Source organism: Pseudophryne corroboree, chromosome 5 (genome assembly GCF_028390025.1).
Source record: "Pseudophryne corroboree isolate aPseCor3 chromosome 5, aPseCor3.hap2, whole genome shotgun sequence".
NCBI classification, from domain to species: domain Eukaryota; kingdom Metazoa; phylum Chordata; class Amphibia; order Anura; family Myobatrachidae; genus Pseudophryne; species Pseudophryne corroboree.
Window position 1 is genome coordinate 362,464,292 of NC_086448.1, and position 19,341 is coordinate 362,483,632.

General features: G+C 44.0%; 1 protein-coding gene across 1 annotated transcript in view; it reads right to left on the reverse strand.

Annotated features, from left to right (window-relative positions):
* The window catches only part of LOC134929601 (sodium-dependent neutral amino acid transporter B(0)AT3-like), a 219,403-nt gene that overhangs the window by 71,403 nt on the left and 128,659 nt on the right, over window positions 1-19,341 (reverse strand). The window contains exons 7-8 of the mRNA XM_063925188.1: window positions 3,058-3,186; window positions 2,795-2,951 (exon numbers count right to left, since the gene is read on the reverse strand). Of these exons, the coding sequence (XP_063781258.1) occupies window positions 2,795-2,951; window positions 3,058-3,186 (286 nt within the window). The remainder of the gene's footprint in view (window positions 1-2,794; window positions 2,952-3,057; window positions 3,187-19,341) is intronic.

Consider the following 19,341-nt stretch of genomic DNA (forward strand, 5'->3'; position numbering starts at 1 on the left):
ATTATTTTACAGTGTTTAATTAAAAAAAAAAAAAAAAATAAACCCCAGCACGGATCACACAGATCCGGCCGAGATTGATTGTAAAAAAAGTCGGCAGTGTTTTGCTAATCACTGCCGTAAAAATAGGTAAAAAACCACGAATGACATCGACATCGGAAGAAAAGAAAAACCCGAATACGACAGCTTAGTAAATACATCGTAATCAATTCAAAAAGTTGCAATTTTACACTGTCGATGTCATTCGTGATTGAACTTTGACCTGAATCTGGAAAATACGAATCTTAGTAAATTTACCCCATGGAATGCTAAAGTCAAATGGAATGCTGAAGCAGTGGTAGAACTTCAGCCGTGATGCCTGGATGCAAGGTATCCAGACACCCACCCCCCTCTTGGAGCTAAGAACTGAAGTCCCAGAGAGTACAAGGATATTTGCACAGTGCTGACCATGGGAGGCTCTATTGACGATGCAGCCGATGCAATGCACTGGGGCTCATTGCGTATTACACTAGTAGCTCTATTCAGTAATAATAATTAGTATGACTGACCCAGTATAATACGGCATCACTGTGTATGGGCTGTGCAAGTAACAAAGTATTAACTTTTCATATATAGGAAGAGAGAAATGTGTGTACATTACATTGGGACAACTAATAATTAATGACCAATGGTGGCTGCAGCGCCGATTACATAGTGTAGGGGGAGGGGTGCATTAGCACATATAAACATACATGATAAGTTGTATGTAATACATACTGTATGTTGGCTTGATTTATCCCGCGATGGCAGCACTGTATATAACAGCAGCCGTGAGAACCCGAGAATCAGCATTAGGCATCACTCTACTTCTAAGCCCACCCCAGGACTGCCATTGGCTAGGTTTCACAGGAGTCTGAGGGCAGGCTTTAAAGGACAGTGAAGCCAAATGCTGTGTCCTGGGTGAAGTGGCGGCTGTGATGGACACAGTGCTGCCGATCCCATGGGACCTGCAGCCAGCACATATATTACAATTATCTCTGTAAGTACTGTATGTTTATATTAGCTCCCCTCTGCACTATGTGGTGTGAGCTGCCCAGGGGCTGCAGCAGCCACTGTTAATTAAAATCTGTAACCCTCATTTTTTACTTTGTAAAGGATAGGAGCAGTGGCAGCTCATACATTTGGTAGCGGACACCCACAGAGGGAGAAAAGCCTGTGGCGCCCATATTCCGGTGGCTGTATTTCACCGCCTGTCAGGATTCCGGCATCGGCATTATGATTGCCAGGATCCCATCAGGCAGTCTCGTCATGGCCTCCCATCTCAGCATTGAGACCCATCCCCATGTGTGCCCCCCCCAGCCATTCACCTCACCGCACGTCACTGATATGAAAGCCTATGGTTTTGCATTATTTAATGTCTTTGTGTTTTGTTACATAGTAGTAAAAAGCATCTAAAATGTATTTACATTCTCTGAAGCTTTTGAGGAATTCCAAAAAATGGTTTCCCAGGCATAGGCAATATACTTTAAACAAATTCTGAATCATACATATGCATGTAACCCATATATGAGTTTTAAACTTCTCAGGCAACAAATGGAATATAACAGGATTGTGAATAAAATTCTGTGATAAAAAAGAGCCATAGCTATAAAGGATGATACAGTATCTAGAACTGGTGAGGGGGAGGAGGGAAAGAAAAGACCATACCATTCCGATGATACTCTCCACATCCTGAATTAGATTCAACATTTTTTCAGACTTAAATTTAGGACATGAACAAAGAAGACTACAGTGCTAGGATTTATTTTTGAATGGAAATAAGAGATCATTTGAAATTGGGTGTGAGTTTACAGGTGTATGTGGTCCATTAAAATGATGCTATGACTCCCAGAATTTTTTAGGGCACAACTGTATATACAATATTTATGTGTTGCTTACTCTGTTGGGGAAATTAATTTACCAGTGTGTGAATGCAGGCGGTAGCCTTCGGCTTTAACGCCCCTGGTTATTCAATTGCACTCCCTTTTTCACCAGACAGCCTTGTTAATGCCCATTAAATTAGAGTGTTAACGGGCGGTAACATGGATTAACGGGTGATGACACAGAATCCGTGAAAAGTTCACGGACTTGCGAGTCAGCAGAGTTGCAGCACCCTTTAACCTGCTGGCTATCGTATATTTTTTCTTTGCCTCTGTTCAGAGACATAAAAACATCCCGAATAAAGGCTGCTGGTGGGGGATAACTGAATAGCCCCAGGGGAACAATTAGCCCACAGTAAATTATATTCCCCTCTATTTGTGTGTTGCAGCTAATTGAATTCCCCCCGTGTGTGTTGCTATACATTGCCATTTTGCCAGCACTTGTCTCTATTTCAACAATATTTTATACTAAGTAAAGAATGTGGCACATACAAGTAAAAATAACATGCATAAATATTGTGTGCTACCATTAGCAAACAAAAAGGCTGATTCATGATTGTAAGTAAAACAAAATAGCAAGCAACTTGGCAAAACCATGTTGCACTGCAGGTGGGACTGATGTAATGTGCCGAGAGATTTAGATTATGGTGGGCTATATTTTTTCTGTGCAGTGTAAATACTGGCTGCTTTTGCATGTAGCCTGCAAATAAACTTTATTTTTAAACGGCAATTTAGATTTTAGTTTGAACACATACCACCCAAATCTAAATCTCTCTGCACATGTCACATCTGCCCTACCTGCAGTGCAGCATGGTTTTTCAAAAATGCTTGCTTTTTTTGCTTTACTTACAATCATGAATCAGGCCCAAAGTACATAGTGGTTTATTTCAAGGTCTGACCTGATCCAGAAATTCTTGCAGGTTGCACTCTTTCATATCTAGATGAGTGATTCTTTCTGGAAAGGTTAAATTGAGACTTTTGAAAGACTCACTGTAGTTATCTCTTGTAATATTAATTTCATTTAGATCAAATTCATTTGTTAAAGAAACAATATTCCTGTAAAAAGATGAATTGATTAGATTAGTTGCATCTGAAATTATGAAATACAGTATGTCTTAAATTAATTTTATATTAAAATATGTACACAATGTCATACAGTTACCTGTCCAGGCAGTCCCAATATCCATTTTTTGCTTTGAATCCTAAAATGCAAAAGATTGGGATGGAAGCATATAGTGATGACAAGCTATTGATGATTGCTACAGTTATTGCATCCTTTTCACAATCATTCCTAAAATAGAAAAAACAAACAAATATTATTTATAGCCTGCTAATTGGCTGGTCAGAATTCCCCCCCCCCCACAATTTTATAAATAAATGTAATATATACAGACAATCACTAGATACCACAGTATATCCCAAACAGAAATGATCTTGAAGAGTACTACAAATGTAGCACCTGTCTTTACACACACTGGGCCTAATTCAGTAAGAATCGCTATTGAGGCCGAAATACTGATTGTCTCAAAACTGCTACTGCTAAAAATCGCATGTAAAGAGCTGGCCAGAAAGGAAAAAGACACCCACCTCTGCATTTTCACATTTGCACATGCAGTTGCCTAACTGCGATGCATATACAGAAATCGAGTAGTTATGGTTGACCCATAAGAGAATGGGAAAAGGTGGATAAATAGCAGTGCCCGTGGGACCAAAAGGTAGTATTAATTAATAATTAATGGATACCAAGAGAGCCAGAAATACAATTCAAAAGATTTAATATAAAAAACTGTATAAATAAAAATAGCATAAAATGCACATGTACAAATATATTTGTTAAACACCCATAATGCGATAAATATTCCCCTATCACTCAGTATAAAATACGAAAGAATTGCAATAAATAAAATATTAAAGACTCCTGTTCCAGCAAGAGTGTAATAAATAGCTGAGTTGGATTAGGGTTAATTCCGATATGAAAGTTGTGCTCCAGCTAGGGAAAGTCAATAAATGTATCCAACAGATATTTTAAAGAAACAAATGTAACAATCTGGGGCTTTCATGTCAGACCAAAAATACTACCTTTTGGTCCCACGGGCACTGCTATTTATCCACCTTTTCCCATTCTCTTATTGAATTTAAGGGTTACACAGAACCTTATATAGCAGCGAATGAGGAACCATTAGTACAGTTCATTTTTACATTTATATTCAACATTGGCGCTGCATGACAGTGTTTTTTGTAGTTTGTGGTTGACCAGTGCCTACTCAAAATAATGCAATTGCAGTGACACTGGGCCCCATGTTTTTCATTGCAGCATTTGCAGATGATGTCAGATGCACGCCCTGAAAATGGCCATGACATGCCCGCATTTTCCCAACTTCTCTAAACAAACGCCATGTTGCCTTGCACAAATGGTCACTTCCTGTCAATCACTTTGTGTTGGCACTTCACTGGGCATGCGATTTCATAGCATTCGCACTTTGGTCTTGGCACACATTCTCGCATTTGTAAATGATAGTGATTTAGGCCCATTGTATATACTGTATATGTCATTGGATGGATATGTGAGGTGCAAGCACACTGTATTCTTCTAATGCTGTTATGCTCTGTATTGCAATGTACATAGCAAAAAAAGGGCTACCTTTGTAGGGGTGGTCTTCAGTATGCCGGCTGTCGGGATCCCGGCGCACAGTATACCGGCGCCGGGATCCCGACAGCCGGCATACCGACACTTATTCTCCCTTGTGGGGGTCCACGACCCCCCTGGAGGGAGAATAAAATAGTGTGGCGTGCGTAGCGCGCCACCGTGCCCGTAGCGTGGCGAGCGCAGCGAGCCCGCAAGGGGCTCATTTGCGCTCGCCACACTGTCGGTAAGCCGGCGGTCGGGCTCCCGGCGCCGGTATGCTGGTCGCCGGGAGCCCGACCGCCGGCAATCCGTAGTGAACCCCTTTGTAGTTATCCTTACATGATATCTTTCTCTCAATCCATTTGCTAACTTTCATTTAAAGTGTTAGATTACATTATGCTAGCTGAGAATAAAGTTAATTTTTCTCTGATATAGTGGGATAGTTATGATGGAGGTAGTAAAATTCCAATATAAATTCTGTATTCTGATTGTAATACTGTATTATGGCCTGTAGAAACACACTGATAATTGAGTTTTTGTGAGTCTAAATTTTCATAGGAATACGTGTAGTCATTTTTAGAGCAGTCTGAAATGTTTTCGAATTAGAAAGCAAATAAACACTTAAGCAAAAGCTAACCATAAAAAAATATAGCAGCATTTGTGCTGGAATTTATAGTATGCTTAATATACTGTATTCATGCCCTCAACTATGGGGGGTGTTAAGGGGTCACGTGCCCCGGGCACCAATTTCAGGGGGTGCAGGCACCTCTGCCCGGCTCTCTTAGTCAGCTGCTTCTCCAACCCCCGCCTGCTGCGACCGTCTCCCACAGCTGAGTAGCCATCACGGTCCCACCGATGCTGCAAGCCTCCCTGTGGCAAGTTACAGCCAGAGCCTGCCTCTGCAGCTGCTTCTCCAACCCCCGCCTGCTGCCATCATCTCCCACTGATGAGTAGCCATCATGGTCCCACTGATGCTGCAAGTCTCCCTGTGCCAAGTTAAAGCCAGAGCCTCCCTCTGCAGCTGCTTCTCCAACCCCCGCCTGATGCGATCATGTCCTGCAGCTGAGTATGGAGCCGTCACAGTCCCACCGCTGCTGCAAGTCTCCCAGGGGCAGACATATTAAGCCTGGAGAAGTGATAAAGCAGTGATAAGTGGAAGGTGATAATGCACCAGCCAATCAGCTCCTAATTTACATATTGTAGCTGATTGGCTGGTGCGTTATCACCTTGCACTTATCACTGCTTTATCTCTTCTCTAGGCTTAATACATCTGCCCCCCTGTGCCAAAGTACAGCCAGAGCCTCATTCTGCAGCTGCTTCTCTAACCCCCGTCCACCGCTATCATCTCCCGTAGCTGAGTATGGGCAAGTCTCCCTCTCTGAGTGACCCCTGTATTCCCGCCCGGCAGCACCTTCTGCAAACCCTCCCACCTGGCTGCCTGCCAGTGCCTCCAGAGGAAAGCTGAGAGAGAGAAGACAAGCCAACGACAATTTCATCGCACCCCTTACTCTGGGCTGAGGCAAGTGGGCATTGTGAGGGGGGAGTCCAGGCAGGAGGAGCAGCCAGTGCAATATATGTATACAGAGTACATGTGTTTACACTACGTGTTTGTATATATATATATATATATATATATATACATACTGTATATGTATATATATATATATATATATATATATATTTATTTATTTACATATACATACACTGTGGAATTTATTTTTATATTTTGTATTTTTATAAAAAAATATTTTTGTTTATTTATTTTATTTATTTAAATAAAAAATATATTTTATTTCTATTATTTTTTTTATTGTATTTTTTTTTTACTACCTTGCCCCGGGTGCCGAAAATTCTAGTTTCGGCCCTGCTGTATGTATGAATAAACTCCCTTTTAACGTTTTTTAGATATATCATTGGAAGAATATATACTTAAGTCTACGAGAAACAGTGACAAGTGCTGATTATTCCCAGTACGCTTGGGTACTGAGTACCCTTAAGAATTTGGCAGCAGGTACGCATTACCACCTGCCACACACTTTGGATTCGTGACCGCCATTACCACAATTATAATGCGCCACAAATCAACAAGACCATGGTGCTTGGCAGCATGATGGCGCCTCCCACTTTGTCAGGGTTACTGGGAGCGTGACGGTGACGTCATGACATCATATCATACTTCCTCCTGGTGGCTGTGGCTGGTGTGAAGAGAGGAGCCTGATTGCACTTCTTTGCAGCGTCACTTGCTGGGAGCTGCAGTGCAACTGTTTCCATTCACTCATTGTCACTGAGCGGCTTTTGTTCTTCACAGGCTGGGCTGCTGGGCATGTCTCTGGCTTCACTGTGTGGGGTAATTAATTTCTAATATAATGTGGACACTACTATATATTTCTATAATTATGGGGTGATACTCTATATTTCTATTGTAATGTGGACACTATTATATATTTCTATTATGAGGGCAATACTATATATGTCTATTATACTAGGGACACTACTACAGTGTATATTCCTGTTATAATGGAGGCATTACTATATATTGTTATTACATTGAGGGTATTACTATATATTTCTGCTGCGGGGTACACTGGGCTCCACAAGTCTGGACAATGGGGTGTAGAGTAGGATCTTGATCCGAGGCACCAACAGGCTCAAAGCTTTGACCTTCTTCCCAAGATGCATAGCGCCGCCTCCTATATCACCCCGCCTCCCAGCACAGGAGCTCAGTTTGTCAGTTGGTGCTGCAGTAAGCAGGCACTTAACAGAGGGGCTGCTCCAAGCAGCCCTGAGAAAAGCTTTTTATGAGGTAAAAAGTGAAGACTTCAAGGGCAGCAGCGGTGGTAAATGTCTTGTGACATTCACTGCTGCAGCTCCAGCTCTCCCGAGCGGCGCTGTACACTCCTGAGCCCTGGTTGCCGGGCACCTACAGCGGAGGCTCCAGTTTTCTTCATGTTAGACACACACGGCTGAGGCTCTCCAGGATCGTGTGGCCGCGCTTCGGGAGGTGGTAAGTCTTTATCGCGATCCGGCGCGGTCAGTGGGAGGCGGGCCACACGCGCTGGCGGTGGACACTGTGGATACAGGCGATCCCACTAGATCACAAGGGCATGGGCGCAGGTCAGGTTTTCTCTTAAAACCGATTTTAATATCGCCCACAGTACCCGGTGGTTTTGTCAGCAAGGGGGATAAGGCTTAGACCAGAAGCCCCTCCCCCAGCCCCAGGGCGCCATTTCCAGCAAGTGTTCCCGCCCTGGAGCTGCATCTCTGTCTTTTCCTCACTCCCTGTCAGTGTCTGCAGAGCCATTACTCAGCTCACTGTTCCTGGGACTGCTTGGGCAAATCCTCCTATGTAAAGCCGCCTGGTTGTCAGCGCTGTGCCTTTACATGACACTTAAGTATTCTACCTGCCTTTTTAGTCAGTGTTACTAAGAAAGAGTGCATTTAGTCAGGGGTTTATAGTACAATTACCCTGTGATATACATCCAGTTTCTTACTGTGTAGTGTTATATCTATTGACTATATAGCTGTGTAAGCTAGTCCAGTGCAGTATTATTGTCTGTAATAACCTCTGCATTGTACAAACTGTGACTATTTGTGTGTGCATTGATAGCGGAGTGTTGTCCATCTCGTGTCTTTCACTCAACTTGCTATCCCTATATTCTATAACCTGAGGGGGCCTGGTGCGTCAGGTGTTATTTAACATAGGATTTTCACAAAGATATACTGTATTACGTATTTTTCTCTGTGATTTAGTCACCATATCTCTCCTTTGGGTTTAGGGATATAGTGCTGCTAATAATTGTACTGTGTTCCCTCATACTGCAAGTTATATCATGTCTGTTTCTGAGGGTAACGGTTCTGGGGCGGAACACACTGCTGGTGTTGCTGAAGCCAAAGGCATATATGGGGAGAATGTAGCAGCTGTGGGCTCTGGTTCTGGGGGCTCCTTGCCCCCCAGTGGTACTGTGGCAACGGAGGCACATACTGACCCTCCGTGGGCCGCTTTTTCCATGCTTCTACATACGCTAGTTCATAAACTAACACCCCCTATGGGACCCCCAATGCCGGTACAACCATATGTGGTCCCTGCAGCTAACCCGCCGTGGGCGGACAATTTATCTGCTCAATTAAAGAAGTTGAACCAGTCCTTGACTACTAAAAAGTCTGACCAACGCTCGCCTAAGTCCAAGAGGTCCTCTAAGCGAGCGCTCGTTTCCTTACAATCCACTGCTGTCACTGACACCGCGTCTGATGAGGACGGCACTTACACTGACCCCACAGGTTCTGACTCAGATACGGCTCATGGGGAGGGTAGTTCACATGTGGATGTTCCTGATCTTTTGGAGGCTATTAAGTTAATTCTGCAGATTATGAATGATCCCGAGCCATCCGTTCCTCCTAAGAAACCAGATAGGTTCAAGCGTCAGAAGGTGATTAAACAAGTTTTACCTCACTCTGACCACCTAGTGGATATACGTCAGGAACCCTGGCAAAGCCCGGGTACGAAGTTGGTGCCTCAAAAGAAGATGCTGGCTCGCTATCCCCTCACGCCAGAGCTGTCTAAGAATTGGGAAACGCCTCCTCCAGTAGACTCACATGGGGCTAGGATGGTGGTTTCCTTAGCTCTACCTGTCACTACCATCACGTCTCTAAAAGAGTCTACGGATAAACGTGTCGAGGGTTGTCTAAAAGCAATTTACACCTTCACGGGTGCTGCACAAAGGCCCACTTTTGCAGCTACATGGGCGGCAGAAGCTATTGAAGCATGGGCCTTGGAGTTAGAAGCTGAAATCTCCTCTGACCATGCTAGACAATGCTTGTTATATATTGTCACAGCTTCTCGCTATATTAAAGAGGTGGCAAATTCCCCAGATCTTCTCCTTCGTCATCTGGATATGACGGTCCGGTTTCTACAAGCCCACGGGTGGCTCATCAACTGGAAGAAATCCTCCCTGGTCCCTGCTCAGAGCATGGTGTATCTGGGAGCACTGTTGGACACTCGCAACCAGAGGTTGTTCTTGTCTCAGGAGAAAGTCCTGAAACTTCAGGACAGGATTCGTTGCTTCCTTTCTCGTCCGCAAGTGTTGATACATTCGGCAATGCAGGTGCTGGGCCTCATGGTATCAGCATTCGACATGGTGGAGTATGCTCAATTCCATTCTCGCCCCCTCCAGAAGCTGATTCTAGCCAAGTGGGACAGCCTGCCTCACCGTATCAGGTCTCAAATGATCTCTTTGATTCCAGAGGTCCGTCTGTCACTGCTCTGGTGGCTCCAGGACCGTCAATTGTGCAGAGGCCGTCCCTTCTGGATATCCAACTGGGTTCTGTTGACGACAGATGCCAGTCTAAGAGGCTGGGGCGCGGTGCTGGAGCAGCACTCCTTGCAGGGTCGGTGGACCAAGGAGGAATCTCTCCTCTCGATCAACATTCTGGAATTGCAGGCGGTCTTCAATGCGTTTAACCTAGCCCAGCATTTGATTCAGAACCATCCTGTTCAAGTACAGTCGGACAACGCCACCACAGTGGCTTACATAAATCATCAAGGCGGCACTCAAAGCCGTTTGGCAATGAAGGAAGCCTCACGGATTCTACGTTGGGCAGAACGTCATCTACCGGCAATATCGGCAATCTTCATACCGGGAGTCCTGAATTGGGAATCGGACTTTCTCAGTCGTCAGGACGTGCATGCCGGCGAGTGGGGCCTCCATTCAGAAGTGTTTCAACTCCTCGTTGAAAGGTGGGGTCTTCCAGATGTGGATCTGATGGCATCTCGACACAATCACAAGGTTCCGGTCTTCGGAGCAAGGACAAGGGATCCTCAAGCAGCATTCGTGGATGCGCTGGCAGTGCCGTGGAGGATTCGACTGCCGTATGTGTTCCCTCTGGTGTCACTCCTGCCCAGGGTAATTCGGAAGTTCAAGCAAGAAAAAGGAAATCTTCTCATAGCTCTGGCGTGGCCCAGACGGCACTGGTTCTCAGACCTGCAAGGCCTATTGTCAGAGCATCCACTTCTACTTCCACAACGCCCAGACCTCCTCGTTCAGGGCCCCTGTGTCTACCAGGACCTAGCCCGGCTGTCTTTGACGGCGTGGCTCTTGAAGCTTCCGTCTTAAGAGCTAAGGGTTTTTCTGAAGAGGTCATTAAAACTATGTTGCAGGCCCAGAAACCGGCCTCTGCTCGGATTTACCATCGGGTCTGGCATTCCTACTTTGTTTGGTGCGCATCTAACCATTATGACGCTTCCAAGTTTAGTACAGCCAAACTTTTGGCTTTTCCACAGCAGGGCCTAGATTTAGGCCTGCGTCTGGCCTCCCTCTAGGTTCATATTTCTGCCTTGTTGGTGTGGTTTCAGAGAAAAATTGCGACTTTACCTGATGTTCATACTTTCACTCAGGGTGTGTTGCGTATCCAACCTCCCTATGTCCCGCCTGTGGCTCCTTGGGACTTGTCGGTGGTTTTGGAGGAGTTAAAAGAGTCTCCATTTGAACCTCTTGGTTCAGCTGACCTTAAGTGGCTTTCCCTTAAGGTGGTGTTTCTGTTGGTTATTGCCTCTGCTAGAAGAGTGTCGGATTTTGGTGCCTTGTCTTGTAGTTCCCCATATCTGATTTTTCACCGTGACCGGGCGGTTCTTAGGACTCATCCCGGATATTTGCCTAAGGTGGTTTCTTCGTTCCACCTTAATCAGGAGATTGTGGTTCCAGCTTTTGTCTCTCCTGATTTGTCTCCCAAAGAGCGGTCTTTGGATGTGGTACGGGCTCTCTGTATCTATGTGAAGAGAACTGCTTCTATTCGAAAGTCTGATTCTCTCTTTGTTTTGTTTGGATTTCACAAACGTGGCTGGCCTGCTCACAAGCAGACCCTGGCCAGGTGGATCAGAATGGTGATTGCGCATGCTTATGTGAAGGCTGGTCTGTCAGCTCCTGTTCACATTACGGCCCATTCTACTTGGTCTGTTGGACCTTCTTGGGCGGCCCAACGTGGTGCGACCCTTCATCAATTGTGCAAGTCGGCTACGTGGTCCTCCGGGAACACGTTCATAAGGTTCTATGCCTTCGATTCTGCCGCTTCCCAGGATGCTTCCTTTGGACGCCGGGTTCTTGTGCCCGCTACAGTGCGTCCCCCCCATAAGGAACTGCTTTAGGACATCCCCATTGTCCAGACTTGTGGAGCCCAGTGTACCCCGCAGCAGAAAACGAGTTTTATGGTAAGAACTTACCCTTGTTAAAACTCTTTCTGCGAGGTACACTGGGCTCCACAAGGCACCCACCCTGACGCACTTAGCTTCTTTGGGTTGATATGGCACTAGCCGCTGACACTTCTCTTGTCGTGAGAGTGTGGTGTATGTGGCTACTAACCGTTGTCGTCTCTTTTCCTGCTACTGCATTGGGCTGGTTAACTAAACTGAGCTCCTGTGCTGGGAGGCGGGGTGATATAGGAGGCAGCGCTATGCATCTTGGGAAGAAGGTCAAAGCTTTGAGCCTGTTGGTGCCTTGGATCAAGATCCTACTCTACACCCCATTGTCCAGACTTGTGGAGCCCAGTGTACCTCGCAGAAAGAGTTTTAACAAGGCTAAGTTCTTACCATAAAACTCGTTATTTATTATACTGGGGGAATTACTATGTATTTCTATTATACTGGGGGTATCACGATATATTTTTATTATACTGGAGGCATTACTATATATGTCTAGCCTTGCCTCCAGAGTGCAAAGAAAAGGGGCTGGCATGTGGCAACGCTGCTAGTGTCATGTAGCCACTCCCACTAGTGACATGTGGCCATGCCCCCTCACAACACATGACCACGTCCTTTTTTCGGCACTCACTACCACTCCGAAAATATTTCTACTTGCACCACTGGGTAGCTATAAGAGACACAGCACAACCAGCTAAGCCTTTGTCCTGAGAGAATGGACTGTGAGGGATAAAGCTGAATTTGTTGGGTTGGAGAAGGTAGAACCCTGAGGAGCAAAGCTAAAGATAATGGATCACAGAATGTAGAATTCCGAGTGTTAAAGCTGAAGTTGATAGATAAGCAAACAAAGCAAGACCCATGAAGCTGTAGCAGAGGAATGGAATACATCTTTGCTTGGACAAACATTGATAGACATAAGGGTCATATAAAGGCTGCATACAGTAAAGGTGAGCTCTCTAAGGAGTCTACTCAATTGATGTCGGATCCTTTCCGATGGAAAGGATCTGACATTTTAGTATTCAATTTGTGGCCAAATCCGACAGGTTTTGGCCGTTTACAACAATGTCAATCCAACACTTTTTAAAGTCGGATTGACATTGTCGGAAATGGGGCTGCTAATCCGGATTTGGCTGCTAATCCGACAACACATGTGGCTCCGTGGCTCATGCGCTGATCCACGTGTCTTCCGACAAGTCAGAATTTCTGACTTGTCGGATAAACGGCAGTTTGATTGAATAGGTTGAATCTGGATTCGACCTTAAAATGTCAGAAACTGACGTTTTTCCAAGAAGTCAGGAATTCCAGCTTCAATTGAATAGACCCCTTAGTTGACTTAGCCCTTCACAAAGTACTGATTGCAGTAAGTGAAAAAGAATGAGCAGGTATTAGGGTTGATGTTTCACTGTCACAAATGTCTGTAGCTGACCATTGTAACCTAAGTAGTGTGCCCTAAATGACTGACTCACCTGGTACTTTCATGGGTAGGATGGGCAACTGTGGAAGCAGTAGGTACAACTGTTTAAGCAGTAGGTACTCTGTTGTCTAACTGTTCTTTAAATCCTATCTCATCCATTGTGTGGTATCAGTTCTGGGCAATGCCTTTTCTGCCCAGTATAATCCTATATAGTGTGGCCAAAATGGCACACTAAATATCACTTGTAGGATGAATAATCCCTGCAATTGATAACTCAAAATGGCCCCCCACACCCTTTGTATTTATTCCATGGTCTATGTATTTCATGCAAACGTAATTCCCTTTCTTGTGTTCATGGACTGTATTGTATTTCATTCCTGCAATTTGTTAAGTGCCTTGAGTCGGTTTGGAGAACAAGCACTATATAAATAAAATTATTATTTTTATTATTGTGAATCTTGACAGTGACATTCCCACCTTTTTTTTAAAATATGTTTTTATTGAATTTTGCGTGTCTAACAAAAATGAACATAAAAATGAGGCAGTACAGAGAAGCATATTTCAGCTAGGAAATACAACAGCTAAAACACGTTAAATCAGTATCGGTCGACTACATACAGAACATTACTCTAAAGTCAATCGACATGGTGACCAAATATGAAATCCTGCCTATACGACATCAAGCTACAACAAGAAACAAATCAGAGAACAAAAGAGAAAGAAAGAGCGAAAGAAGTTAGAGGGAAAAGATAAGAAGACCAAAGAGGGGATAAAGAGGGGGTTGGGGTGTTTGGCACTCCAAATAGTCAATATGAATGTACGAGACAAGAAGATACTCCACCTATTATCCATAACCTGTAACATTCCAAATTGGGGAGCCATTGAAAATGTGAACCTGGCCTTAAGACGCATACGAGTGGTATGTTTGCATGGACTTAAAGTCAAGCCAGGGGTACCACGTGGCTGTAAATCTCTGGTGGTTTTCAGGTGTCACCCTCAATTCTTCCATAGACATGTACATGTCAAGCCTGCTGAACCACTCCTTCACTGTAGGTGGAAAGGTACATCGCCACCGAACAGGAATCACCGCTTTGGTTGCACTATTGAGGAACTTTATTATAGATTTCTTATATGTCGCTAAAGAGCCAGGGAATAAATTAAGAAGCCAAAAATGGGGCTCGGTAGGAACGTCCATCCCCACTATCAACCTAGAGATAAAGATAACAGTGTTCCTAAAAGGGCATAGTGAGCTGCAAGTCCACCAGATATGAATCGGGGAACCCGTGCCATTAGTACAATACAGACACACATCGGATACCCCAGGAAACATTTTAGCCAATGTCAGGGGGCACCTATACCAGTGTGAGATGACTTTAAACTGAGTTTCTATTACAGACTAGCTAATCGAGCTCACAAAGGTGGTCTGGAAGCATTTTACCCAGTCCTCCTCTGCCAAATCCATCTGCAAATCACGTCCCCAATCCCTCGTATATTTAGGGAGATCTGGGAACCATTTTCCAATGAGAAATCTATAGCATTTGGAAAGAAAGTGCGCTGAACGGGAGGATTCTACACACATATTCTAAAAAATCGTCAGAGGTCTTGTAGCGCCAGAGAAAACCATGCTACCCATGGCAAAATGCTTCAGTTGGAGATATTTCCATATTTCTGTTGGCGCAAGCTTCTACTTTGCTTGAAGGGTAGGTAAGGGAATCATCCCCTCATAATCCACCAGTTGGCCGACACATAGCACTCTATTTAACTTCCAAGAGTCAAATCCCTGGTCAGAAACACGCGGAGGGAAGTCAGGGTTATCGAACAGGGGGGTCAGGGGAGAGAATTTAGAGGACACACACGGTAGGGTCCTAAGTATATTCTAACATGCACGGGTAGGGCCAATAGTGGGTTGTTATTCCTGAATAACAGGAATTTTCATGTGCCGGGGATACTAGGCCATCAATGGGGGAGCAGTTATCTTCTCTATAAGAACCCACTGCTTAATATCAGACACTCTGGACCATTCCAATATCCTATAGAGGATAATAGCATCATAATAAACAGAGAAATGGGATAGTTGGAGGCCTCCCATATGTTTTCATCTAAAGAAAATGGCATGCTGAAAACGAGGCCTCTTGTTTCCCCAGTTAAAATCTCGGACTGCATTATGCAGCTCTCTGAACTAAGCCTTTGGGAAATGAACTGGGAGCATCTGTCGAAGATAGAGACATCTGGGCAAAAATGTTCATTTTAATCACGGTAAGTCTTCCTAGCCAAGAGAGTCTTTTGTTGCCCCAGTCCCGAAATTCCAAATGAAGGGTGGCAAGCAATTTTATAAAGTTCTCATCGAAGAGGTGTATCAAATCAGTGTGTAATACCACAACCAAGTACTTAAGACTAGTGGGATGCCAGGTAAGCAGTAAAGCTTAAACTAGGCCCTCTGATGATTGAGATGAATCCGACACATTCACTGCCACAGATCTTAAGTAATTGATTTTAAAGTTGGATAGGGAACCAAATATACGAAATTCAAACATCAGGTTGGGGATCGAAACAGTGGAGCTAGAGAGAATGGCCAGTAGGTCGTCTGTGAATAGTGCAAGATTATATTTGACACCTCCCACTTTAAGGCTGGAAATATTTGGGTTAAGTCTAATAGTGCCAGCCAGGGCCTCCATGCACAAAATGAATATATGAGGTGAGAGAGGACAGCCCTGTTTATTGCCATCATTAATGAGGACTGGTTTAGACAGGGCCCCAGTAATGTTAACACTTGCGGTAGGAAAATTGTATGGAACCATAATTCGGTGAAGGCAAACAGAGCCCAGTCCAAGATGTCTCGGGACCTCCTCCATAAAGACTCAGCTGATCCTATCAAAAGCCTTTTCGGCGTCGGTAGACAACATCATACAGGGGCATGGCCTATGGAGGCTAAATGTATTAAATCAATTACTTTGGTGGTGTTGTCCCAAGCCTCCCTCCTGAGCACAAAACCCACTTGGTCTGAATTAATAATATTAGGGAGCAAAAGCTTTAATCTGTTTGCAATAAGCTTCGCATACAGTTTGATATCCGTGTTAAGGAGCGATATCGGGCGGTAGCTGGCACATTGGTCTGGGTCCTTACCTTCCTTTGGAATAACCGTAATGAATGCATCTAGAGCTTGGGACAAGAAACAAAATTCACCAGAAACCTCATTAAAGGCCGTCAACATTTTGGGTAAGAAAGTATCCTTGAAGGATTTATAATATGGGATAGTAAAGCCGTCTGGGACAAAACTCTTCACAGAGGGCATCTCTTTAAGGGCCAGCTCTAGCTCAGGGATGGTGACATTCCCCCTTCTTAATAAGCAGAAACCTGCTGCAACCATCTAGGCTTGGCAGGATGTAGTGAGCAGGGCAGGTGCATGAGCCAAATTTAATTTAAGAATGAGTCTTAGGACTGAAGCTCTTACAATGCATCAAATACTGTATGTGTCTGTCCTTGATCTGCGGGAGTCATCTATCGACTAGTTATGTATTCATGGTGACCCTGTACATCTCCTGCAGGACAAGGAATACTTCTTTTTCATCATGTCAAAGGGTAATTAAGAATTATTCAGAAAGGATATGTGAGACACAAAGTGGATCTGGAAGGAGGTAGATTAATCTTACTGCTGATTGGGTATGGACAGACACATTTTAGGCCACAATCTAAATTAGGGTATCTTCATGGTGTTGCTGCTTACAGATTTACATTTTGTCACCAAGTGACAATACTTTTATGTCCCATCTCCTCTGGTCTGCAAATAGTTTTTGGCTACCATTGTCTTCAGCTGCTCCTGCAACCTCTTCCAGAGGACAGGGCCCATGGCAACTTGATGTAAACACGGGTAGTACAGGATTGGACCAAGCAATTGATATCCATACAGATGGCAGCCAGAATTCCTGAAGGACAAAACTATTATATTCCTGATGCCAAGTTGCCCTGCCAATTGTGAATTATACTCCATTGCAGAACTTCTGTCTGCAATTCAAGAGGAATGAACTCCAAAGAGTCAGGAAGTATAATGGCTTCTCCTTCTAGAAATGTAATTCAACAGGGAACTGCATTAGCTTTGTTGTTGCTAATTTCAAGATGGAATGTTATTATTCTGAAACCACATCTGGTAATCAATAGTTACCACCACACATGCCAACATGTCTACCTCTTTACCCCCAGACTATGTTGCAGTTTCTTGTGGTTGAATGGACCTCCAGTCGATGAGGGCCATGATGATGCCCAGCAACACCTAATTTTCCATGTCATAAATGAACGTGACAAAGTTGAATCTCTTTAAGTAGAATGTCCTGAGCGGAAGGATATCCTTGCCATCAGTCTGGGCGAGCAAGCTCCTGCTCTACTCTAAGATACACTATATCAACTTTGAGTGAATAGGTCCAGCTGGGGTAAAGATACTGGATTATGCTTTCTAAATACAATACTTTTTTAAAGGACTTATTTAATGCGATAATTTGGATTCTCTGTGAGGCGTGCCTATATTGGATGTCATTTCCTCTATGGATGATATTGGAAACCCAAGAAACCCTTTTTTCCTGTATTCACTTAAATAAGAACAATGGAATGAAACTAGTCGTAGCAGACCATTCACAATATTAGCTTTCTAAAGGGGGGTACTCACGGAGCGATATTCTAAGCAATCTTAGAAATCAGCATGATCGCTCCGTGTGTAGCCCCCTCAGCGATAGCAATGCGCGGCCCCGCACATCGCTATCGCTGCTGCTAGATTGGCCTGCAGGCCAATCTAGCGGGTCGCTCACTTCACCCGCAGGGTGAAATGAGAGCCCCCGTCTCCCCCCGCATGCTCAGCACAGATCGCGCTGTGCTGAGCGGCAGGAGAGAGGTGTGCTGAGTGGTTCGCTCAGCACACATCTCTCCTGCATCGGCCCGTGGGTACTGGGCTTAAGTGTAATTGGTGTGTGTGTCTGTTTGTCTGTCTGTTAGTGTTAATACAATGTACTATAGGTAACTGTCTGGCTCATAGATGTCTGTAGTATGCCTGACTTGACTAGATTCAAAGGGGTAAATTTACTAAGATGGGAGTTCTATTTAAGATGGGATGTTGCCCATAGCAACCAATCAGATTCTACTTCTCATTAATCTAGCACCTTGTAGAAGATAATACCTAGAATCTCATTGGTTGCTATGGGCAACTTCCCATCTTAAATAGAACTCCTATCTTAGTAAATTTACTCCAAAGTGTCTCACTTTAAAAAAAATAACTTGTTCCATAAATAGTTTATGGTTCCAATAAATAGGTTCCAGAAATACTGTATGTAGCTACAGTACATCTACATGGGTAATATCATCACTTTATAGAAATGTATGTTATACATTACTAATGTATACCTGCAGCATTGATTTTATTATTTTCATTTAAAAGTACTGTATAAAATGATCTACAATGAAAATCCAGACGTGAAAAAAATTGCTCATTCTACCTTAGCAGTTTCTTCTTTTTGTCCAACAGATTTTTAAGAGTAGTAGCGAATCATTGTTATGCATTGCTGACAATGACTGGTGCTGTTTGGTTGCTTAGGCATATACAGTTGTAGCCATGCTCAAATTTGCTGCAATGCAGCACGCTGCAATACGATTTGCTGCATGGCATGCTGGGCTGTGACCAGGGCCAGATTAAGGACAACATGGGCCTGGGGCTGAAAATGTTGAAGGGCCTATACTGAGAAAGGGGAGGAGCTGTGACCAGTGCTGTGTGGATGTGACAAGTGTCACATAGGTGTGTACACCCCCCATACTATTAGTTCCACACTCTCCCTGAATACATAAAAATACAAAAATCGCATAAATTTGTGAGAAAACCAGAAATACAGTTTAAATATTTATGATATATTGACAGCTAAGCAGCTGGTCATCATCATACTGCCACGATGGTGGGCCTATTTGTATGTGGAGGCCTGGAGCTGGAGCTCCGTCCACCCCATTGTTAATCTGGCCCTGGCTGCGACTATTCGCAGCCAGCAATCACTCCATTAAATCCTAAAGGAATAAATGAAGTCATAGCCAATTGCGATTAGTCAGAGTGTTGGTGTTTAAGTAAATTTATTTTGTTTGTTTTTTTTCTCATGGAACTGGGAGTTGTTTGTCATTTATTACAGAAATATTTGAAGTTTGATGCCGAAAGGTACGTACACACTGGACCAAAAATTAGGCATTCAATTTA